This window comes from Hevea brasiliensis, chromosome 9, assembly GCF_030052815.1.
Source record: "Hevea brasiliensis isolate MT/VB/25A 57/8 chromosome 9, ASM3005281v1, whole genome shotgun sequence".
Classification (NCBI taxonomy): domain Eukaryota; kingdom Viridiplantae; phylum Streptophyta; class Magnoliopsida; order Malpighiales; family Euphorbiaceae; genus Hevea; species Hevea brasiliensis.
The window spans coordinates 11,923,504-11,948,128 of record NC_079501.1 but is presented as its reverse complement, the minus strand read 5'-3'; the positions used below and the strand labels follow the sequence as shown (position 1 = coordinate 11,948,128).

Sequence of the window (24,625 nt, the reverse complement as noted above, 5' to 3'; positions counted from 1 at the left end):
TTTTTTTGAGATTATTATTATTATTATTGCAAGAAGTTTTTTATTATTATTTTTTAATATAGAATCTAAAATATAAAAAATTATTCTCTAAACTCGATTTATTATAAATTTAATATATAATCATATAATATATAATCATACTTAACTCATATATTTAATAAATAAATTTTATCAAACATCTTATTTTTTAAATCTCTAATAAACCGAATCTAATAAAAAAAAACCCTAATACTTTAAAAAAAATTAACCAATTTATTTGAATATTTATTAACTTTTCATTCAATTTATAATCAATCATATGATGCACAATTGGACTGGCAATCCAATGTCCTATTTTCTTAAAGTATTTTCTTAATTACCAAAATAGATAAAGCAGATGATAAGTATGGCAAAAAAAAAAAAAAAAAAATTTGTAAACTCTTCAACAATTGATGCTGTCAAATTTAGAATGCTAACCTGATCAAAGAATACATATTTCCCCTCTTCATACCTTTAGCTTATAAACAATAAATAATCAATCTACACACCTATAAACAATTGATAACAAAAACTACCCTACATGCAGAGTCTGCGCCTTCACTGTCAACACATGAATTTCACAGCTTCAATAAGATTCAGGTTTCTGGATCTGCTGTCTGACATTTCAGGAAGTTTGATCACACAATTCCTCTCCCCAACAATCTTGACAAACACCAAACAAACATGTACCTCAAAAAGTAGCGCTCTGCACAAAAGTTCTTAAAAGCAAATTTTCAATGATGCCTGCAAAGGAGAGCCACTAAAACAACCAGCCCCATGTACTTTCCTATTCTTGGTTTTTTCTTTTTAATGGATCCAGAATAGGTGCTGTAACAATATCATCTGATGGGGACGTCATTGGAAAAACTTGGAATAGTTGAAGCAGAAGGGTCCCTTCCAAGACGGTCATTTATTGTTTTTGTAAGCAAAACTCATCTATAGATGGCACGTCTCCCTCTTCATGCCTCAGAAATTCCCCATTCCCACTGCAGAGTCCGGTGGATAAGGTGGGGGATAAAGGTGCATAGCCACCTGAAGAATATAACCAACAAAATTCATAACTATTCCACTTATTACTAGAAATCAAAGAAAATGCAAGAACAAATGTCTGTCACCCACCTCTAAAAGATGAACTTCTTTCAAATTCTCTGGTTGTTTGTAATAGGACAGTGCCAGAAAGCACAACAACGAAGCCACATATTTCAGAAACAATGCTTCCCATGCTTTGATCATCCCAATCCTGAGATTATATATTTTACCATCCAATCAGATACATGATCAGAACCAATTAATTTTTACAAAATAGATGAGGGACGTTGTTCTAAATCTCCTACCCTATAGAATTCTGAACTAAAATTTGGATTTAAACATCAACACTATTTGAAATTTACATCTGCACTTGAAAATAGGTTTATTGTCAACAAAAGCCTATTTACTACTTACTCACATTGAGGCATAAAAATCTTGCAGGGAAACAGGCCTTACCTGAAATGCCCCACTACATGAACAATTTTTGAGCATTGAAAATATTTAGTTAACATTTTAACATTAAGATGAAACTCCATTTAAGTTCCTACCACTTAATACAATCAACTTTAAGGGAGCCATAAGAGATTAAACAGCACCTTGAACATGATGACACTGGCAAGAATTGTAAGTGATGTGAACATGACATAATAAATGGGCGAAACAACTGCAGTGTTGAACGTATCAAGTGCCTGAACATTAAAATTGCAGTTTTGAGCAGAATAATATTAATGATTGCATCATTCAGAGAAAGATACATTTTAACTAGCTTTACAATATAGATAAAAAAAAAGACTAATATAGATGCAGCAAAGACTTTAATAAGGCAGCTGATTGAATGCCCATGAAGTTAGCACTTCATGAGATATGTGGTTATTGGACTTATAAAAATGCCTAATACTCAAATAAATAAATAAATAAACAATTCTATATTTTGCAATTTTTACCAATCCTTTAATTTTGGCAATTTTTCCCAATTTCCAATTAACCAAAAGTGGAATAAAAATAATAATATATTAAAATTTTGAACAAAATAATAATTTTTAATAATTTTCCATCTCTCTCTCTCTCTCTCTCTCTCTCTCTCTCTCTCTCTCTCTCTCTCTTTTGTGTGTGTGTGTGTGTGTGTGTGTGTGTGTGTGTGTGTGTGTGTCTGTGTCTCATCACATCCCTCTCTGCTAAACCCACAAACCATCAAAATTACGTCCCCTCTCTATCTCTCTCAACTCAACACCAATGGTCCTAATTTTTCTTTCAATTCAGTCTTCACCAATCTACCTTTTTCTTATTTTTTGTGTTCATTGCTATATCTTCACCCAATTTGTGATTAAGACTTAGTCATTTTTGTTTGTTGTTGCTATATCTTTACCCGCATTTATGTCCTTAGTGAAAACCACCAAATGGCCGCTCTCATCAATTTTTTCCTATCTTCTCTACTTGTGCTGCTACTTGCAGTGACTGGCTTGACTGGCTTGTTCCTGATCAAAGTAAGAATCAAAGACTTTTTGGGAAGATGTTAAATTGGCATGTATGTCAAGACTCAAGATTAATATTACAGAGAAAGAGAGGTTGAAGTTCAATGGCAGAGAGTGATCAATGGAAGTGATGATGAGAGAGAGAGAGAGAGAGAAAGGGGGGGGGGGGGAGGAGGGTGAGGGGAGTATAACAGTCATGGGGAGAGAACAAGGGGAAAAGGAAAAAAAAAAAAAGAAAAATAATTATTTTATTTAAATTGTTAATTCAATTTTGATCAACAGGACATAATTGCAACTAAATGTGTAAGTTGGGACAAAATTGACAAAATTTAAAAGATTGGACAAAATCACAAAAACACAAAGGTTTTGATTTTTTTGGCTATTAGGCCTTACATAAATAATAAAAGTAAATAAACATAGATTGATATATCTTGATCATTGGGAAGCCTTAGCCACTGAAGCTGAAAAGTTAAACTCCTTTAAGACTATATTGACCATACAGAGCAATTTGACTCTTGCCCTCAAAAGCAAAAAATTGCATCAAATTTAGTGATGCTTCTCTTATCTACTTGTCTAAATTGAGGTTCCCCTATCACACTGAAAATATCTCCATCAAAAAATGCACACCATAAAGCTGAAACTATAAAAGTTTGACTCACTTAGACCACTCTAAGAATTTATTTTTAAACTTTCTACTAAGTCCCTGTAGTGCTGATCCTAACTCCCAAGCAATAGCCAAGGGCCTTCAAGATTTTTAATTCCAAATCAATCATATCTAAGCAAGCAGCAGAGTGTAGAACAAGTCCAGTGGCAACTCTTACAGACAGGAAGAACAATTGTGTTTATGCACATGATCAAGTTGACTAGTTCCAAACTAGGTCAAAGGTCCTTTCTTTTCTCTTTTTAATTTTACATCAAAATCATGCTTCAAATTATATCTACTGTTTCTTTGCTATATCCCATTCGCTCCCTCATTAAGTAGAAACTACTAACTGCTATATAAATATCATTTGTCCTCCAATTGGATTCTTTTATGAATAAGAAATATATATATATAAAAGGATATTCAAGTATGCTATTGTTTTATTTCTGCATTTAATGCACTCCATGTCAGTGTCAATTTTCAGGAAACTCCTGCTGGATGGTGCACAGTTTACTGATTTGAGGAAAGCCCCAAACATTTAACACCAGACTCCTTTATGTCATAACCCTCCATATACCTCATGACATAGGCTTTTAATAAAATGAACAAAGACACGATAAAAATCCAAAATCAAACAATACATAGTAGAAATGTATTTTCTTATTGTTTCTTACAGCTACAAAGGAAAAGTCTCAAGATTTTCTATACAATTTAAAACGTCTTTTAGCTATGTGATGCTATTTTATATTACAATCAGAAAATAATCTTTTATTACAGAAAACTATAAGTGATACACTGGCGTCCTCAGTAGAAGTACGTACCATTTCAATGGATAAAAATTGGCATGCCAACCATAACAGAAGTATCTCAATTATTGGCCAAACTTTTGCTAGCCGTGTTTCCATCCTTGTTTGGAGACTCTAAAGCATTTATAGATTCGATTTAATACTAAATTTTCTTTCCAAAAAATTACCACATGGGAAGCTGCTTCCCAACAAAGGAAGTTAGGCCATGGCTGACTTGTCAGCAAAAAGCAATGGAAAAGCTTATGTAAAAAGTGCAATTTGTTTGAATGCATCTACCCTTCCACTTAACAAATAATAACAACTAAGTTACAGATAGGAAATTCCAAGTTAATTTCTTGATCAAAGATTGATCTTGCAACAAATAAGGGAAAATAAGACAAAAACAAAGGAAACAAAGAAAGGCCCTAAAGGTGGTAATTCAAGTTTCCATGCAATTATGATAGCTAGCAAAGCAACTATGCAAACTGAAATATGAGAGAGCTCATAGGAATTAATCACAAATTTTGGAAGCTTATGAAATGATGAGCACATAAAGATATTTCATCTTCTAACATTGATTTTGCAAAGAAAATTAAGTTTTCTAATTTTTATTTATTTGTTTGTTTGTTTATTTGGGTAGGAGTTGGGTTCCTATGTAAATATCATTTTGGTTTCATCCACTATATGATTGGAAGGTCAGCTAAAAGTTATGACTTGCGGTCCAAGATCACATGCAGCATAGTGGAACTATGATTATTGGTAAAGAAATGCTGATATTAACACCGTTTGAAGAGAAAAATACTTCATCTACTATCCAACAAATGAAGAAAGCACTTCATTGATCGGGAAGCAGACCAATAACTTTCATTCGATAAGTAGGGATGTAGACCAATTATTTTTAGTAGGGATGTAGACCAATTATTTTTAATCATTTCACATAAATGGTGGATGGACTGCTAGAAGTAAATAACAAAAAAAAATTTACTGGAATTCATGTTCCCAAAAGCAAGTCAAATTTACAAGACACAACAACCCAAACACTGAAGGCATTCTAGCAAAAAATATAGAGAAGAAAGCAAACTGAAACAGATAAGATTTCTTGGGGGGACAATGCAAAACAAAAAGAAAAAGAATGCAAAGGAGTTAAGGAGGTGATTGTTGCACCCTTTTTTATATCTGCAATAGCAAGGTCTTGCATATATAAGCAATTGAAGCTGATTAAAGGAACCAAAAAAGCACTCAAACCTCATCACTGACCTTGTTGAGATAATTCATTTGAGTGATGACACTTGTAGCAACGACAAACATAAAAAACCATGTCTCCGGATAGAGTAATTGGTTGTTTCCTTCAAATGTTAATTTTAGTGCAGTTCCAACGGCTTTAACACTCATCACCTGCACATAGTACACCATTAGAGCTTGTTTGGTTCAATTCTATTTCACAAAATTTTGTGGAATTCAATTAAATTTTCATGTTTTTGTGTTTTTAGTTTGAAAGAAAATTAGAATTCAATTCTAGGAATTGGTTATAACTAAAAGCGATCTTTCTCATTAGAAACTTAATAGAGAAATATAGAGATGTGAAGAAAGATCTACACATGGTTTTTATTGATTTGGAGAAGGCTTATGATAGTGTTCTAAGAGATGTCCTATGGAGTGTGTTAGAACAAAAGAGGGTATCTTACATATACATACACAAGTGTTGAAATATAAGTATGAGCAACTACTATGTATGTATGGAGGGGGGGGGGGAGGACAAGAGAGATTTTCTGATGATTATGATATTACAAAGGATAAGCCTAGCCCTTTTTTTTTTTTTTTTTTTTTTAGATGATTGTGAACATATACAAGAAAGTATTCTTGGTGCATGATGTTTTTGGATGATATATTGCTGATAGATGAGAGCGAGAAGGAGTTTATAGAAAAGCTAGAACTTTGGAAAAGTACTCTAGAGTCAAAGGGCTTTAAGTTAAGTAGAACGAAGATAGAATATATGCATTGCAAGTTCAGTGAAAGCCAAACTAGGGAAGGAGTTAGTTTGGATGGAGTGGTACTGTCCCAAAGTAATCACTTTAAATATCTCGGCTCAATCCTTCAAGTAGATGGGGGATGTGAGAAGATGTTAGTCATAGGATTAAAGCCGGATGGTTGAAGTGGAGATGTGCCACGGGAGTTTTATGTGATCGCAAGATTCCCAATAAGTTGAAAGGAAAATTTTAGGTAGTGAGTGTTGGGCATTGAAGAAGTCGTATGCGTCTAAGATAAGAGTTGCAGAGATGAGAATGTTAAGGTGAATGAGTGGCCACACTAGATTAGATAAAGTCCGTAATGAGAGAATTAGAGAAAAGGTAAGAGCGGTACCAATTGAGGATAAGTTGAGAGAAGGGAGATTGAGGTGGGTTGGTCATGTGAAGCGTAGATATACGGAGGCTCCAGTTAGACAAGTAGAGCACATTAGGTTAGAGGATAGAAAGAAAAAAAAGGGGTAGACCTAAATTGACTTGGAGGAGAGTAGTACAACATGACCTAGAAACATTACAAATTTCTGAGGATTTAACCCAAAATCGTTTAGAGTGGAGAAAGTGAATCCATATAGCCGACCCCAAATTTTTGGGATAAAGGCTTAGTTGAGTTGAGTTGAGTAGGTTATAACTAAAAGCAATTCCTACACAAATTTGAAGGAATTTGAAATGAATTCCACAAAACTTATATAATAGCGTTTTTTGGACTAAAATGCCCTTATCAAAAATTTTTCTCTCAATCATTCATCTTTTTATATACTCACATTTTAAATTCTTCACTTTGAAACTTTGATCACTAATGTGCTCAATAGAATTTACTACAATCAATATTTTATATATGTCTTAACTTTTTAATATCTAAACTTATTATGTACTTAGTAGTGACACTATTAATGCACTATGGGAAGATAGAATTTAGGAGTTATGTTTATTTAAAATTAGGAAATTTAAGAGTTTACTTAGGTTTAGAATTTTATTAATAGGCTTATTATTATTTCCTAGTTTATTTTAGTTTAATTTAGTATTTCTAATTAAGATTGAATTGGGGTTCTAAAATTCTAATGTGATTGGAATTCCTAATTCTATAAATAAAACCTAGGGTTTCTATTATTATTAGCTTTGGACTATGATTATTAATTGAGAATAATACTATTGAGAAATAGTTCTCTTTTTCCTAAGGATTTGTTCCTTTCCTACTCTTTGTTCTACATCAACTATTTATGTCATTATATAAATCTCCCATATTATGAGACATATGAATTTATTTTATATTTATTACTATAATGTTAGTTGGCTTATATGTTTATTAATTTTTATAAATTTATTAGCCATAAGATTTTTTTTGAATTCTATAGAAAATGATATTTTTTAATTTTACTCTTAAGGGTTGTTTAGAAAATGAGAACAAATAAATATCAAATATAGAATTATATGAAACATGAATGATATGAAATTTAATTAAATTTTGCATTTTAAGTTTTATCATACCAAATAGTGGAATTCATTTCAAATTAATTCTAATTAAAATTCATTTCAAATAACTTCCAAAATTTGTAAAACTATGTTAGACACATGCAGACACAGTATGATGTTAAAAACCAATGTAAAAGAATTAAAGAAATATGATTTCATTCAGTTTTACCATCCCAACATCAGAAGGAGAAACAAAGCAATCACTAGCCAAAGCCATATTAGTCAATGTTCCATAGTACATGCAAATTGGTGCACTCAGGGAAACTTTCAACAGTTTATTCTAACCAAGAAAACTGATTAATATATTAATAACAAATTTTTATACTGAACTATTTTCAACCACCCAAGGAAAAACTTCAAGAAGTTTCAAGCAAAGAACAAATGTAAAAGAAGTTCAGCCAGCTTATAAATATATACATATATATGGTTACAGCAGAGTATTTTCCATAAAAATTCAAGCAATGCAGATCATTTGACTTCAAACTTGCACGTAAGCTTTACAAAACGCAGAATCTTCTCTTTTCTATAGAAAAAAAAGGAATAAGAAAAAAGATTTCTGTAATTCAATTTAAGTTTGGAAAACTGATTAGAATGAACAAAGAAATGCACCATCAACATATTTGGTCTTCCAATAAAGAAATATTAAAAAAAAAGTGCCAACAATAATTAAATGATTTACCGAAAGAGAGCCCATCAACGAGCAAATGCCGGTGAAAACTAGGACATTTGAGTGCCCACACTGTGGCGAAAAATGGAAGGCCAGAATAAAAACAAGCACAATCACTGAGGCCACGTAAAGCAAAAAAGCTGTGACAGATGGCAGTATGGTTAGCCAACAAAAAAGAGTAATATAAACTCGAAGGAAACCAACACATAAAAGGCAGAAGAATAACCTGATTGAGTTGCCATAGTCCATATTTCCTGAACAGAAGTTATAGGGTGCTCCTGTGGTGCATGAATCACAATTATAATAGAACCAGCAATGCACATCACACAACCCAGGATCCCTAGTTTCTGTAACTTCTCATTCAAGATAAAGTGCGCTAACACAGCACTGTACACCATTTAAAAAATACATAACTTTAGAAGATATTACTGGATAAACTTTGACAAAAAGATGTACACACTAGAGATTACCTAATAATAATACTTAATGCACCAAGTGGGGTGACAAGAACTGCTGGCGCAAATGCATAAGCAACAAAATTTGCAACCTCCCCAACAATCACTATAAATCAGAATACAACCAATGATTTTTCTACAGATAATCAGTGAATAAATTCCATGGGAACAACTGCAACAGGAAAAAAAATCATGGGAACAACAATCACAATTTCCATACACATCAACTAGCCAGCCAGCAATTTGACTAGTACCAAAGAAAGAAAAAATCTTGAGCTGATATAAGTGAATGGAAATTAGAGTTACTGCGGAATTTCAAGTTCAAACCAAACCTTCTCAAGATACAACCTTCCTCCAAATAAAAATGAAACATCCACTCATTTCCACATAGGAATGAGATCATAAAATCCAAATTTGAGCAATACTCACAAAAAATATATAAACAAATAAACTTTTTCCCAAATGAAACAAGAAAAGAAAGAATAAAAGGAACTGTTAAGAGAAAAATCCAACTTACTCGTCAACATGCCCAACCACCAGAGAGGCTCCAAGAGATAAGAGAATCCACCAACACCTACAAACGTCCCCATTTCATTATACCCAAACAAATATTCAGCAAAACCCGTAAAACAAATTGAGATTTAAAAAAAAAAAAAAAAAATACCAGCTCTAACACCGGAAGCTATAGCAGCTCTTCTAAGGCCTTTTTTCTTGATAATGAAGCTTGCCCCTATAAACGCACTTGATGACAAAGCCAAGATGATGCCTTTTAGATTGTCTTTAGAGAAACCCATGTTGAATCTCTATCTTTTTCTGCTCGTGTCTTGATCTTCTTTCTTCTCTTCATCGAAATCAGCCAATCATCAGGTCTTTTTGGGTGATCATATTCGTCTGACAATCGTGAATATGCTCCGTCCACTGTCTGTAGCGGATGAAATAAGGGGACTGCTAGCGTGTAGTACTATACAACCAATTTCTGTGTGCACACTTTGTAGCAAAGGGCACCACCTCCACCTGATTTATACAAATTATTTTCTAGCATGCTAAAATTGAATTGTACATTGAGCTTCGAAATTAAAAAATAATATTAAAAAGTTTAAAATTATTTTATTATTTTAATATTTTTACCATTAAAAATAATATATTAAATTTATTTTACAATCATTATCAAATTTATTTTAATATTTAATAATGAAATTATATGACGATTATTAAAGATATATCAAGGTCAGCTACAGGTTGTATTTAAAAAAATAATAATTTTAAAACAACAAAATAAAATTTTATGGCATATGTAATTTTTGCTGTGAGCCAAATCAGCATTTTGTTAATGAAATTAATAACTTATTAAGCATCTAATCACTTAATATTATCTGAGTCTGACTTTTTGGAGTTGGGTTTGATGATTTGTCATTTGATTTGATTAATATATAAAGTTCATTTACATTTTTTTTAAAAAAAAAACCACTTAATGTTAAGAACTTCCTTGTTATTGTTTAATTTATATATAAAAAAATAATTTTAAACGTTGTTAAAAACATATTTAAAATAAATATTTAATTATTTTTTAATTTTTATGATGACAAATATTAAATTTAACTTAAAATTAATTTTTAATAACACTGTTTTTTAGTAATTTACTTTAAAAAATATATTTTAACTTTTTTTTTAAGTTTGCGCTATAAAATAAAATAAATTTAAAATCCTATTTGTCAGTAGCATTTAATTAATTGGACAAGCTATATTATTATTTTTTATAAAATAACTAATTTCATAATTACTAAACAATTAATATTTTCAAATAAAACTTAAAATTTACACTAATTACATAGGGAGTTTTAAAATTTGCATATATTTTTAATTTTTCTTTTTTTATCTTATTAATTTTAATTATAATAATTATAATAGTTTCTTTAATATGATAAATTAGAATTTAAATGTTTATAAAATCTACTAATATTATTTTTAATAATTAAAAATATGATTTTCAATCTCCGAAATGAATAACAGAATGGAAGTGCCAAGTCTGTAGTGATTAAGGCGAAGACTGTTATAATTGCTATTTTTAATATTGATAAAAATAGATACTATTTTTGTAAAAAAAATTATATCATAAAAATTATATTTTTCATTATTATTTATTGAGAAAATATGAATATGATTATTTAAAAATAAAATTGTTTATGTTTACAAATACTACAAATAAATAAAAATATAAATTTATTTGTTATTGATGTATATAAATGAGTTAGATATTTTTGAGTATTTAACTTGTAACACCCCTAATTTTTAAATTTATTATTTTTGAGTAAATATTGATATTTTATTTTATTTGAATTTTAGGAAATTATTTGAAATTTTTCAGATTTTAGAAATCATGTTTGATTTTTTCGAAAATAAAAACTTTGATGATTTTTAAAAATTAATTTAAAGACTACGTGGCAAAACTAAAAATATATTTAGAATTTACGATTTTTTTTGAGTTTTCTAGAATTTTTTCGAAATTTTTGGGCCTCATTTTTTGTCCCAAGGCATAGTAAAAATTTAAAATTTTGTATATTGAATCGGACCGGCCGAATCGAACCGGATTGAATCGGACCGGCTTCTTCTTCCTTTTTCTTTCTCCCCGCGCGCATCCCGACCTCTCCTTTTCTCTCTCCCATTTTCTCTCTCCTCCCTCCTCCCCTCACCGGCCAACAGCCACCCAGCCCTTCCCACCTCGCCGGCGCGCCACCCCAGCCTCCCCCCATCGCCGGCTCCCGCTTGGAACGCTGGGAAATCGCCGCGAAGCAGCGCAATGCGCAGCGCTCCCCTTCATCTTCCTGGCTAAAATTCGATCGATCCGACCACCAATCGGGCCCAGTCTTGTGTCAAACACCATCTACACCTCGAGAGCTTTCCATAGACACTAAGAACACCAAAATCCATCAAGCGATTTATCCAATTTTTGTCCGAAAAGTTTTAGCCCATTTTAATTTTTGGGCTAGATTTCTCGTAAACTGTGAACCCCACGAGAAAACCGAGAGTATCAGAGCGCTCCACTCATCGAGAGTTTCGCGGCAATATAAATTTTGAAATTTTTCGACACCGTTTTTTAGTGGGTCCCACGGAACTTCATAGTATTTTTCCGAGCATTAAATGAGCTTAGAAAATTCCGTAAAAATTTTATACTAACCCCCGTGTTGTGGGCTTCGTGTAGGTATCTTCAATTCGCGGAAATTCGACAGTTGTCCGGATTTGTGAATTTTCGGCTAAACAGACCGGCTACCAAAAAAGTCTCCGAATTGGATCGAGATTTGACTACCCCACCATTGTCAGACGTCCCGAGCGTATCCTCAAAGTCGGAATCGGCATAGGTAAACCCGAATCTTGCTTTCTCATAATTTTCTAGTACTTAAATGGGATTAAAAATCCATAAAATATTCGTGATAGCTCAGAAAATTATGATTCTTTTTGCATTAGCCTAGTAATATTGCTAAGGCCAGCGGGGCAAAGTTTTAGAATTTTTAGAGTTTATTTGAGTGGTTTTTGCAAAAAATGATCAATTATAAGGACTAAACTATAATTTTACATATCGTGATTGATGACTGTTTGGATGGGCCCAGGAGGGGCTATGTGATGTGATTGAGTTGTAGGTGTATGGTTGGTAGATATAGAAGTGTGTTTTAAATCCATTTACAGGTTGGGTAGGTTCTAGGTATATGGGAGACTTTGCCGGATTTTCGGCACGACTTATGACGTATTTGGTCTTTTCTTGGGTTGTATTGAGTCAATTGTATTAAACAATTGTAATAAAATTGTCAGGTGAGTAAAATATTAATTTTAATTGTAATTTCACTATTATTATATGTTCAAGCATGTCCATGCATCACTTATATGAATATATCTATGTAGTTAAACTCTATGCACGTTTTATGTTGCATTCACAACTGTTAAAGTACCATGGATGTTGTTGTGGTAATTTAAAGCAGTGTGCATGCGTTAGCGTGCGTGTGATGTGGTGTTTGCTATGGATAGGACGAGTAGACACGGCTTGAGATCTTCGCTGGGACCCGGTCCTTCGGGATAGACATGGCTTGAGTTCTTCGCTGGGACCCCGATTTGGTTTATTAAGCGAAAGTCTGGCTTGAGTTCTTCGCTGGCACAGGTTAGATTTAAGAGAGATGTATAAAGGATCAGCTCCTATATATTATGATTGATATTACTGGGTGTGTGAGTGCTCCAAATTACCTTTTTGATGTTATGATGTGAAAATATTGCTGATATTGCATTTCACTCTACAGGGTGCATTAACTTTAGATAGTTATAGAGATTATGGTTAAAATTGATATTTTACTCTCTGAGTCGAACGCTCACTCTTGTTCAATATTTTTTCAGGCCACAGAAGGATATTTTTTAGGTTAACCTGCTTTTCTCCCTCGCAGGTCATTTATTAATGTTTGTATAAACCTGTTAACTCTTAGAATTTTCCGCATGTGTTAGAAATATTTATTTGAATTATGTCTGTAATATAAATTATCATGTTGGACCTGTAAACGTATTATTATATGCATGTTTGATGGACTGAACGAGGGAGCTGAGCTTCCATTTATTTTTATTACATTGAGTATGTGGAGGGTGAGCTGAGCTCCCCAATTGATTATATAATACAGGTCGGGTGAGTAAAAAAAAAACTCCCGTTGAAAGGTCCATTTTATGACTGGACTCTGTCCGATTGAATTCTTGAAATTGAGCTGTTGGGTTAATGAATAGTTAGGCTTACTACGGGCCTTTGAGACTTTAGACTGGCCCAGGTCTTAGTATTGGTCCAGCCCATAAGTTGGGTCCTTGACATAACTGAACGAATATATTAAAATAGATTTAAATATTAAAAATAAATTTAAATATTAAAAATAATGATTAAATTTAAATTCAAATAAGATAATTTTACCATAATCTATTAATTTCTAACAATTTTTTTTTAAGAAATGTAAGAAAGTGAAATAAGATTTTTTAAAATAAAGGGTAAAATAATAAAAAAAATAAGGTAAAAATTATTTTAACGTTATATTTGTTTGAGATAGATGATGGTTCAAAAGAGAGTTTTTTTCTTTAATGATAAATTAAATAATAATATTAATAAATTTTTAATTTTATTTATTTTTAAAACGATTATGCATTTTATATGCAACTCTCCTTCTGTGGATTAGGATTTTATAAAAAATCTACTATTAATCCATGTATGTCAAACGGACACTTTGAAAAAAAAAAAAAAAAAATAAAGACTCTTTGAGCCAAACCCTAGGCCTAGGGTTTTAAGTTGTTGAAATTCCCAACTGCCAAGCCAGACTCACTAGTCACACTCTTTTCCAATTCTCCACTTGAGAAGGACCAATTTTTGGTGCGGAACCTTTTTCCGGCTTCTCTTTTTGTCGCCGGCGACCATTTACTTATCCCCATTCTTAAAGTAAAGTTTGAGAAACAGTACAGTAGAATGGATGCGAGATTGACGAATGCATGGCGAATGACTGTGAACGAGAAGAAATTCATTGAGACTGCTTTGGCTTCGGACATGAGAGTCGACGGTCGTAATCCCCTTGAGTATCGTAAAATAACAATCAAGTTTGGCAGGCAAGTTTGCTTCTCGTATGTTGTTTGAGTTTTGTTGGGCTAAAACTAGTAGAATGGTAAGTTAGAGTCTTTAATGGTTGATGAATTGGTTTCAAGATTGGGAATTCTATTTCTTAGTGAAGTTTGATTTTGAAAACTAAAGAGTTGACGAAAAGAATCTGCTGGGATTTTCTGGAGTTTTGAATTCAGGGTTTAGTTTGTTATGTTTGTTTGGTGACTTGAGAAGGAAAAGTATATTTTAGCTTTCTGCATTTGTGATGATAAGATAGAATTTGGTTGCTGTTTGAGGGATGAAAATGGTGAGCTGGGCAGCTGTAGCAGGTTAATTGCTAACATTTGGCTGCAGTTCGCTTTGCTATGATCGTAGCTCTTTGCTTCTGTAAATTCTCATGTTTTTGCCGTTATTGCTTATTTACTTCTTCATTTTGAATTTGCAGAGAAGATGGGTCATCAGAGGTGCAGCTAGGCCAGACTCATGTAATGGGTTTTGTGACAAGTCAACTAGTTCAACCTTATCGAGACCGACCAAATGAAGGGTCACTTTCGATTTTTACGGAGTTCTCGCCCATGGCTGATCCTTCATTTGAGCCAGGCCGTCCTGGAGAATCTGCAGTGGAGTTGGGCCGAATAATCGACCGAGGTCTAAGGTGATTTCTGTTTAACTTGGATCAATTTAAATGGAATCAGGTACATCCACTGGAAATTATTTTACATGTTAAGGGTAGCGTTATCATAATACATTTTCACATTTATTACAAATTTTGTTATATTAATGATCTATTGCTGTTTGATAAATCATATTTATTATATTTGGACATCTTTACTGAAGGATGCGGTAAGAACTGACAAACAAGAATTACATAAACGGGATATAGAGGCAAGCCTTCTTAAAAAAAAAATAGGGACTTTTAGAATGTTGTTCTGTATCAAAATAAATTCATTTTAGAATTTTAATTGATCTGCAGGGAAAGCAGGGCAGTGGATAAAGAATCACTTTGTGTTCTTGCTGGGAAGTTAGTATGGGCCATTCGAATTGACCTTCACATCTTAGACAATGGGGGGTAAGCTATAATTGCTCCCCTTCTCCCTTCATATTTTATTTTGTTAGTTTTTCCTGCAGATTTTATTTAATTTGTTGTTTTGCTAATGCTAAATATTTGTTACCCTTATTTTTATTTGCCTGCTTGTTGTGGAAACAGGAATCTTGTTGATGCTGCCAATATTGCTGCTTTAGCTGCTCTCTTGACATTTCAGAGGCCAGAATGTACATTAGGAGGAGAAGACGGTCAGCAAGTGATAGTACATCCACCTGAGGTTAGCTCATTTTATATATCATATTACATGTTCTTGAGACCTCATATCAATGTGTCTTTACATTTCAGATCCTCCTGGGGCTGAAAATTATCATCTCTAATCATGGTCAAACTTTTTCCCCCTTCTTGACAATCAAATAGATTTTTACTTTGACTTCTTGATACCATACAGGAATTACATTCCTACGGTTTTTAGTGTCTCTAATATTTCCTGTAGTTTGATTTACTGTTACTATGTCCTCAATGATGTAGTTGGTTTGCAATATGAGTGTAATGATTTCTATTGGGTAGTGGAGTTTAGTATCCATTTTTTTGTTGATTTTTCACTGAACTGAACTTGCTCTTTTATTCCCTGTTTATTACTGTCTTATGCATGTACTTTGTAGCATATAGTAGTAGGTTAGTGCTTGCTTATTAGGAGTACTTGAAAGTGATCATATTGGACGTGAAGAGCTGAGTGTTTGCTTGAAAGTCACATGTCAGAGTAGATTCTCAACCTCATCTTCAACTAAAGATTCTAACTCGTTAATTTTTTTATAGGAAAATAGCACTATGGGATCAATAGAAGTTGGAAACAAAAAAAAAAAAAAAAACACATAAAAGAAAGCAGACCAAGATTATTTACCCAAAAAAAAAAGAAGGAATCTCTTCCATCATCCTAAAAGCAAAACATTTAATGCATCAAATTGCTTAGGGTTGCCTCTGAAGTTTTAGCGCTAAAGAGGGAATTTGCTCATTCCTGAAATTGCAGCTTTTTCATTGGCCAACCTCTGCATACTTTTCACCTAATGTGAAGAATAATAGTCCAGGGCCAAAGAAGTGCCCATATTTCTATGTTCTCAGACTTCATGACTTCGTCAAAATAGCTAAAGACGACCAATTTCCATAATCCATCGTATAAGGCTGAGATAGTTCTTAATAAGAATTCCCCATCTTTCTCTCTTTCTCAGTTTAAATGTTGTCTTTTTTGGGTGCTAAATGTCATTCTGATAATTTTAGTCTATTATATAAATTAAAAAATTTTTCTTATCTTCATATTAATCTTGTTTTATTCTGGCAGGTGAAAGAACCACTTCCATTGATAGTGCATCATCTTCCTATAGCTGTAACTTTTGCATTTTTCAACAGTGAGCACACCATGGTGGGTAAATTTATTCCTACGATATTTTTTTTTATTAGTTGTTTGTGCAATCCTGTAGAGCTCAAGTTATTAATGTACCAATCAATTTAATCTAAATGATTTTCATGTAGTTGATAGATCCAACCCATAATGAGGAGGCTGTTATGGGGGGAAGAATGACTGTTACAGTGAACGCAAATGGTGATATTTGTGCTATTCAGAAAGCTGGAGGAGAGGGTGTGACACAGAGTGATATAATGCGTTGTTTGCGACTTGCGTCTAGGAATGCTGAGTCCATAACAAAGAAGATAAAAGATGCAGTGAGTTTCTTCTATACAAATGTCTTTTGAAAGTTGAGGTGCCTTTTCTGCATATTAACCACTTGATTAACTGAACTTGAAAACCATAGTGATTTCTGTACAAAATACCAAAACTACTTTTATTATTGGATGGTAGGATATTATGCATCAATGAAGCACCAATCTTCCTGTATCAACCTTTTGCCACCATCCATTATTAAAGAACTTCTTCATTCCTGTGTTTGCATTTTGTTATATCTTACTACCATAAGTGAGGGCATAAAAATCTGTAAATGAAATTAAACACATTTGAGTGTCTTAGTGATCATATTTGAAGCATGCAACAAATTTAGTGGCAAAACTGTGTTTTCACTATTAAGACATGTACTGGTGTAAACAAAATAACGAACTAAGTGTTGTTTATCTACAATTTGGTTTTGGCACTGTTATTATTTCTAGTTTATTTGTCTGACAAGCCAACCTTAATTGGTGTCTTTCAACCATGGTTTAGCAACCTCAAATTGGGATTGGTTTGCATTCATAAGCCATAAGGGTTTTATAATGCAGGTAAGCAGAGGTTCTAAGAATTTATTTGCACTTAATATGCTCTTTCAAGCTTCACCTCTGCTTGTGTCTCCCCTTCCAATCACCCATCCTCCCCCCTGGTTAATTACATTAACCGTCCCTGAACTGAGGGGTAATTTTATTTTCATCCCTGAACTTCAATTTGTTACAATAAAATCCTTTAACTTCAATTTATTTTCATAAAAAATCCTTGTAACCTGCCATAACAAGTTTACAGGTTAAAAAGTGTGAAATTAACTTTTTGTCCCTCTCTGCTAAAAATAAAATCACCATTTTATCCCTTCATTTCTTTTATCTTTTTCTCTCCCATCTTTACGAAAACACAAATCGCGTTTTGAGCTCCACCATCCCATTTAGCATCGCAATCCCTCTCCCCTCTGTTTGTTTTCTTCCAGCCAAAATCAATAAGCATCGATGATGGCAATGACCTCAACATCCTCAGGCAGCTCTATTTCCAATCACCTTGAAATGTCGACAAGCATCGTTGATAACAACTCTTGAAATGTTGACGCTAGTGGAGAAATTGAGCGGTGAGCGATGGGTCTATTTCCAATCACCTTTTCACCGCCTCTAAGTTCTATTCAACTAGTCACAACTTAGGGAAAATTTTCCAATCAGATTTGCAGTCCCCTGTTGCCAGAATGACACAAATTGACGAGAAAGGGAGAAATGGGTTTTTCGACAAAGCGGAACTCATGCTTCTTTCTTGTTGATCCATGACACACTTCTTGATCAAAGATTCTACAAGTTGATTTCTGCCTTCTCCTTTCTATATCTTCCATATTTTGGGCTTTGGCGAATGCCACGTTAATTTATCCATGACACATCCATGTCCATTTGTTCGTCTAATCGTCGAATTTCTCGCTCTAAAACTCTCTTTGGCCACCAAACCCGCTGGTTCTGGTGTCCACCCATCAACCACGCCTTGTTTCTGCAAATTACGCATCAAGAATTTCCCTTTCCAAACCGCTCTCATCCCTCTTTGTTCTACTACTAATGACTCTCCTCCTAACACCTCCACCTCCGCCAATGGCTTCCACCTTGATGCTAACGCCATTCGCTATCTCCCTGTTAAGCCAATCACACTCTGTGTGGAAGTGTTCACTAGCCAGATGGGACGCACTTGCGGGGTCAATAGCGGGAAGTTACTGGGTCAGGTCCAGGTCTTCAGTCCAACCCAATAGTATTTCAAAATAGATGGTTAAAGCTGGGGAACCAGCTAGATAGACCAGCGGCTCGACTCCATCTGGTAGTCCGGGTTAACTAGACCCACGATTTGTTTTTCAGTTTGATGGCGAACCTGAGTGTAGCCCAGTGGTTTTTCAGATAAAAGGGAATATACGTCAACCTGTTTTCAGTTGCAAGTTTAGTGCAGACCAGAACTCAAGAACCCGATAATTTGATTTCTTTATCTTTTTGTTATTCGGTAGATTTTAGTGGGTATAAAAAGTAGGAGTGCTAACATGCGCTTATGATGGTAGGGTAATGATAATTTGATTAATTAATGAATAAAGTGAATAAAGGTTTGTCTCAACCAATCTTGGTTTATGGTGGAGAGGGTAAAAGGGTAGTTTCATTATTTTTTACCTGTAAACCTGCTATTATAAGTTACAAGGATTTTTGTGAAAATAAATTGAAGTTAAGGGATTTTATTGTAACAAATTAAAGTTCAGGGATGAAAATGAAACTACACCCTAAGTTCAGGGACAATTGATGTAATTAACCCTCCTCCCCCCCCCCCCCCCCCGCCCCCCCCCCCCCCCCCCCTTTCTAGGTTTTACATTCCACATTCCTGTTGGTCTGTTACTCAATTATTTCTCTCCCTACTAGCCCGAATTATCATTCTCTTTCTTTATCTCGTTTTGGAATATCTCAAGTTCTCAATTATGAGATGAACTGGAAGCTGTGAGTTGGTGCTGCCTTAATTCTAGATACAGCTCCAATGATTTGTTTTAGCAGCTTTATAATATGGTTCATCATGTCTACTATCACTATGTGCAACCTAAGAACTGATGCTTTGGACATTGCCAGTTTCTAGTCATTTCCAACTTAGTTGTTCGCTTTCTTTTCAACAAGTCAACGCGGGGATAATTGTTATTATAGTCTTATGAGTCCTGTTCCAGGTGAGGGCAAAGTTAAGAGGATTTTTGCAGTTGAATTTAAATAGCGTGGATAAAATCTTCCCTGGTTAAGGGCTAAGTAGCTAAATTTGTGCAAATAGTATATCATATACTGGACAAATTTTGCTTAAATATGCTCTTGGGAATGCACCAAATGCCTTCAGTTTAGTTCTCTGAATGCAACCCTTTCCCTCACCAAGTTGGGAACTTGGGATTATATTTTCTGATAACATAACATTAGCATTTTTCAACTGATATTACCATATATCTAAATTGTCTTGTTGAAAGGGAAGAATAAAAGAGAAGGAAAAAATTCAAATTGATACAACCATGGGGATTTGTTTACTTCAAGAAACGAACGATGGATGCTTTTCAATTTCATATAATATCCTTTTTTCTTTTTAGCAGCTCGATTGGTGTATGACATGGAATGATAATACTCTTTTGGTTCCTGCTTTTAGGCTTCTAGCATCATTTAGCCACTAGATTTTTTTTTCCCCTCTTGCTATATGTCTAATCTTTTGTAGTGCAATTTAATGTAGGTTGAGGCATACAGCACAGAGAGAGCATTACGCAAGATCAAGCGCCATTCTACTTCTGTTGCTGTCAATGTTAGCTTATCTGGTGGTGATGTTAGGGAGCATGAAAACAAATCTTTCATGCACAGGGGCAATAGTGAATTGTCAAGAGACCAGACGGAGAGATTGAAGCTAGTATCTGAGGAAAGCTGCACAAGCCAAAGTAATGACATAGATGGTGGTCTGAGGTCATCTGAACAAGGCGGAACTAGTTGCCGAGAGGGCAATGCTACAAATTTCCTTGGGGGGCGTTCTAGATGGTATGGTGTTAGCCTTTCCAAAGTCTCATATTGCATTGTCAAATGTCAAGAACCATTTTTAGAAGGGTGAAGGGAAAGGAAGGCATTGCACCCATTCTTTAGAGCCATAATTATCTGTTTTACTTGTGTGCTTTTGTTTTTTTTCCTCCCTTTTTTTATTAATAATTTTTTTTTCCTATAAAAAGAAGACTATGAGCTTGTTAAAACTATAGATATATATTTTGTTAAGTAAGCTAGCTTACCTAGGATTTGTGAGTGAAAATTTTGTTAGGGAGATAATGTATTATTTATGTGGCTGTATGACCTATTGTCTCATTTTGTTATACTGCATCACCATTTTTCAAACAAATACTGTTTTTAGTATAGAAATTGAACCAAACCAACCATAACATTACAGTCTGTTTGGTTTCTTCTCTTGTTCGAATGAGAAGTCCAATATTTTTGGTGAAGAAATTTATGCTGTTGACTTTGTAAGTTTATTTGTCTACTGGGGATAAATAAATAATTGAATGATAAAAGAAATCTTTATGTGTTGTACATTATAAATACAATTTCTGTAGTTGGTATTGTTATATATAGAAAGGAAACTAATTAACTAAAGCTGAGCCATAAATGTTAAACTTTCAATTTTTTTTTTTAAAACTGAAATATATTTTTTCTAATTGATAAATCAAACCAAATTTCCAGTTCAGTTGGTTGTGGTCTAGCTTGACGACAACTGTGTAGGTTTTAAATGGTGCTGTTTGAGAAATTGGTAGTTTGTTCAGCAGAGAGTGAATGCTATATTCCCATTTTCTAAAGAATTTGAAGCATAACCATTCTATATTTTTGCCTAATGTCTTATGCTTGAACCATGGTTTTCTTGAACTAATTTGGTTATCATTGAGCTGATTATAGTGATGCGTGAGTTGTGTCATTGAGTGCTAACTCAAGTACTTAGAATCCATAGCTTTCTTGAACTAGTTTGGTTATTACTGAGCTTAAATAGGCTGCGTTGGCGATTGGAAGCAAACAAAAAGGTTCAAGTTGATATTATTTCCTATGATTCATTCCTCTATTAGCATACGGGCAGCTTGTAAAGTCATTCTTAAGTGCCTTGAAGTACAAAATGATCTAATTTTAACTGCTGTATGCAGATATACTCAACTCATCTCAACTTAATTAAGCCTTTATTCCAAAAATTTGAGGTCGGCTACATGGATTCTTTTTCTCCACTCTAAACGATTTTGGGTTAAATCTTCAGAAATGTTGTACTACTCTCTTCCAAGTCAGTTTAGGTCTACCACTTCTTTTCTTTCTATCCTCTAACTTAATGTGTTATACTTGTCTAACTGGAGCCTCCGTATGTCTACACTTCACATGATCAAACCAACTCAATATCTCTTCTCTCAACTTATCCTCAATTGGTACTACTCCTACCTTTTCTCTAATACTCTCATTACGGATTTTATCTAGTCTAATATGGTCGCTCATCCATCTTAGCATTCTCATCTCAGCAACTCTTATCTTAGACAAATACGACTCCTTCAGTGCCCAACACACACTACCATATAACAAAGTCGGTCGTATGGCTGCACGGTAAAATTTTCCTTTCAACTTATTGGGAATCTTGCAATCACATAAAACTCCCGTGGCACATCTCCATTTCAACCATCCGGCTTTAATCCTATGACTAACATCCCCCTCACATCCCCATTTGCTTGAAGGATTGAGCCGAGATATTTAAAGTGATTACTTTGAGGCAGTACCACTCCATCCAAACTAACTCCTTCTCTATCACCAGTTCGGCCTTCACAGAACTTGTATGCAGATATACTATATAACCAAATTTGGAATGGCGTGGACTTGTTCAGTGATGCATTAAAAGAATACTTATGATAATATGCATGCTGAATATTCGAGTGATTCTGAGACTTAGGTTCTTGAAAGCTTCAACTGTGAATGCATGTCAGTTAACTTATTGAAAGGCTCATTTCCATATGCTTTGCTTAATATATATATATTTTTTTAATTTTTTTCTGTCTTAGGGATCCTTATTCGAAGGGTGTTGATTCAGATTCCCTGAAAGCTTCTCTAGCTTCATGTGGTATGCAACTTGTGCAATTGGCTTCTAAAGTGCAAGAAATTGGTTTGTTGTAGCCTTATTTTGAAATATATTATAATCTGAAGCAGAACTTGATATCAATAGGAATTTTAAGTAGAATTTAGCATTGATCCATTTGTTATTTTGGATAGTAATCAGTGAAATTTTTGCTCAGCAGAATATCTCATTGATTCCTAGAGAGACTATGGGATTGCTCTATGGTGCTGTATTTAAGGGGGACAGGAAGACTATAGTTCACATCCTTGTTGCATTGCTTTGTATCTTGAGAATTATTTTGTGTTTTCATTTTACTTTATTTGGATCATCAGATAATGCCTCGATATATCTTGAGAGCATTGAGCTTTTGATCTGCCATCTAAATCAAGTGTTCCTGAGGTCACTCAATGGGTGGTTCCTGGTTAAGCATTACACTTTATCTTTTTTTGGTTTTTATGACTGTCTCGGGTCTTGGCTTTTACATGTTTTTCTTTTAGTAAAAGATTTAAATTATTTGGAAATCTAGGTTCTGATTTATAATATCTTCTGTAGACCTTGTGTTTCCCCCTTTTGCAAGGTCATGCCTTGTGTTTTTCAAATCTTTTTGACAATTCTGTTTTATGAGAAAGGATTATACATGTCTAGCATGATGTGAGATGCATCCCTGCACTATGTAGTCTGTAGAGTCACAAAACAGAAAGTAAATCTTACCAGAAAGTGCACACCCCTATAGTTTTATGAATCCAGAATGCACTTGGTGATTCTGTTAATGTTAGATAACAGAGAGAGAGCTGACTTGTATTGTGTGTGAAACATGCAGGAATATCAACACCCAATAAACATAAAGGAGCTGAGCAAAAGAGCACTCAATTTGAGGAAGATAAAATACCTGATGATACTGAACCAGCTACTTCAGTTGCTGATGCTGGGCCTCAAATGAGTGGAGAGAAGACTTTGAAAGATACTGTAAAGCCTAAGAACAAGAGAAGGAAAAAGACATCCTCCAGCATGAATGCAAGTTAGATGAACTTCTGACCTGAGAAATTTCATCATTTCATGTATGTATGGCAAATATTATCTTTCTAAGCTCATAGTCCTTTTATGTTTTTCATCGATTTTATGACCAAAAGAATTACATTTAAAATCATTTGTGACATTGACAACCTAACTTAGCAATATCTGTAGATCTGTTTAGAAGTATTAAAAGCCCTTTTGCCTTCTTTGCAGAAGAAAAATGGATCCTTTTAGAAATAGGATAAAATCAGAAGTCCTTCAATTTTTCAGAACACCATTGGATACTTTCTGTTTTATTCTATTGAATTAGTTTGTCTCCTTAAGATTCACATGGTTAACTAGCTGTTGTTCCTTTGCAGCAGGTTCTCAAGGTACAAGTTCCTTAAACTCTCATTGTTAAGTTGGAAAGTAGATGGTGTTGAAAAATTTACGCCACTCATTGGTGAATGACATGGAGGGATCAATAGTAGCCAGTGTGTTTAAGTGAAAACCATAAAGAGAGTTGATCCTTCACAATATAAGTTGTTTTTGCCTGCTGAGGAGTCAGTTATGGCTTGTTGATCATATCTCTACATTGCTCAAGTTGCATCTTCTTCTTCTTTTTTAAAGAATTTTGGATTGATTAATTTATTAGAGCTCCCACAGGGGATGGGGCATGCCTAACGCCACTTTTTTTTTTTTTTTTTAAAAGTTCCATATAAAAAGGTGTTCCGACAAATTTGTTATCTCACAAAGGGAAGAAAATAGGAAAAAATTGTTATGCAAACATCAAGCTTATAGTGGATTTTCATTCAACTTGTGGTACAATCTCTCTGTTTTCCATAAGCTTTTGTAACTGTGTTGTGGATTTCCATATGCCTTTTTAATTCCTTCGGTTGTCTGGTAGCCTTTCACTCCATCCCCATCCCTAAATTGTCAAACCCTCAATGGAGTTTCTGGTGAAAGGTGAAATCTTCAGTTGATTAGGTTTAACACTACACTTGTTGTTGATATGGATTATGCACTGTTGAAATTTTCGTCCCTATGTTGTTAATGCAACTCTTTTGTAGCAAATCTAAAGTCATGGTCTCGTGCTGCAAGATA

The 24,625-nt window shown here is 33.9% G+C and overlaps 2 protein-coding genes and 1 pseudogene across 10 annotated transcripts; 2 read left to right on the top strand and 1 right to left on the bottom strand.

The window, feature by feature from the left end:
• Positions 1–403: 403 nt before the first annotated feature.
• LOC110644758 (probable magnesium transporter NIPA6) lies at positions 404–9,559 on the bottom strand. 5 transcript variants are annotated; one of them, XM_058152897.1, is made up of 9 exons: positions 9,240–9,557; positions 9,081–9,137; positions 8,579–8,669; positions 8,335–8,495; positions 8,121–8,248; positions 5,205–5,342; positions 1,644–1,736; positions 1,138–1,258; positions 404–1,050 (listed from the first exon to the last, which is right to left on the bottom strand). In XM_058152897.1, exons 1-9 carry the CDS (start codon positions 9,355–9,357, stop codon positions 929–931), a joined length of 1,029 nt encoding a protein of 342 aa, XP_058008880.1. In that variant the 5' UTR covers positions 9,358–9,557; the 3' UTR covers positions 404–928. The 5 variants fall into 5 exon arrangements, with proteins under 5 accessions (XP_058008880.1, XP_021653377.2, XP_058008881.1 ...); XM_021797685.2 differs by having other exon boundaries at positions 9,228–9,556; XM_058152898.1 differs by lacking the exon at positions 1,644–1,736 and having other exon boundaries at positions 9,240–9,559.
• Positions 9,560–13,808: 4,249 nt separating this feature from the next.
• Positions 13,809–24,349, top strand: LOC110638608 (exosome complex component RRP45A). 5 transcript variants are annotated; one of them, XM_021789208.2, is made up of 10 exons: positions 13,809–14,173; positions 14,611–14,820; positions 15,139–15,234; positions 15,373–15,487; positions 16,547–16,627; positions 16,738–16,926; positions 20,153–20,448; positions 22,476–22,534; positions 23,349–23,586; positions 23,905–24,349. In XM_021789208.2, exons 1-9 carry the CDS (start codon positions 14,037–14,039, stop codon positions 23,549–23,551), a joined length of 1,386 nt encoding a protein of 461 aa, XP_021644900.2. In that variant the 5' UTR covers positions 13,809–14,036; the 3' UTR covers positions 23,552–23,586; positions 23,905–24,349. The 5 variants fall into 5 exon arrangements, with proteins under 5 accessions (XP_021644900.2, XP_021644903.2, XP_021644906.2 ...); XM_021789211.2 differs by having other exon boundaries at positions 23,902–24,349; XM_021789214.2 differs by having other exon boundaries at positions 23,349–23,590.
• LOC110638609 (uncharacterized) lies at positions 16,939–19,187 on the top strand (annotated as a pseudogene).
• Positions 24,350–24,625: the final 276 nt, after the last annotated feature.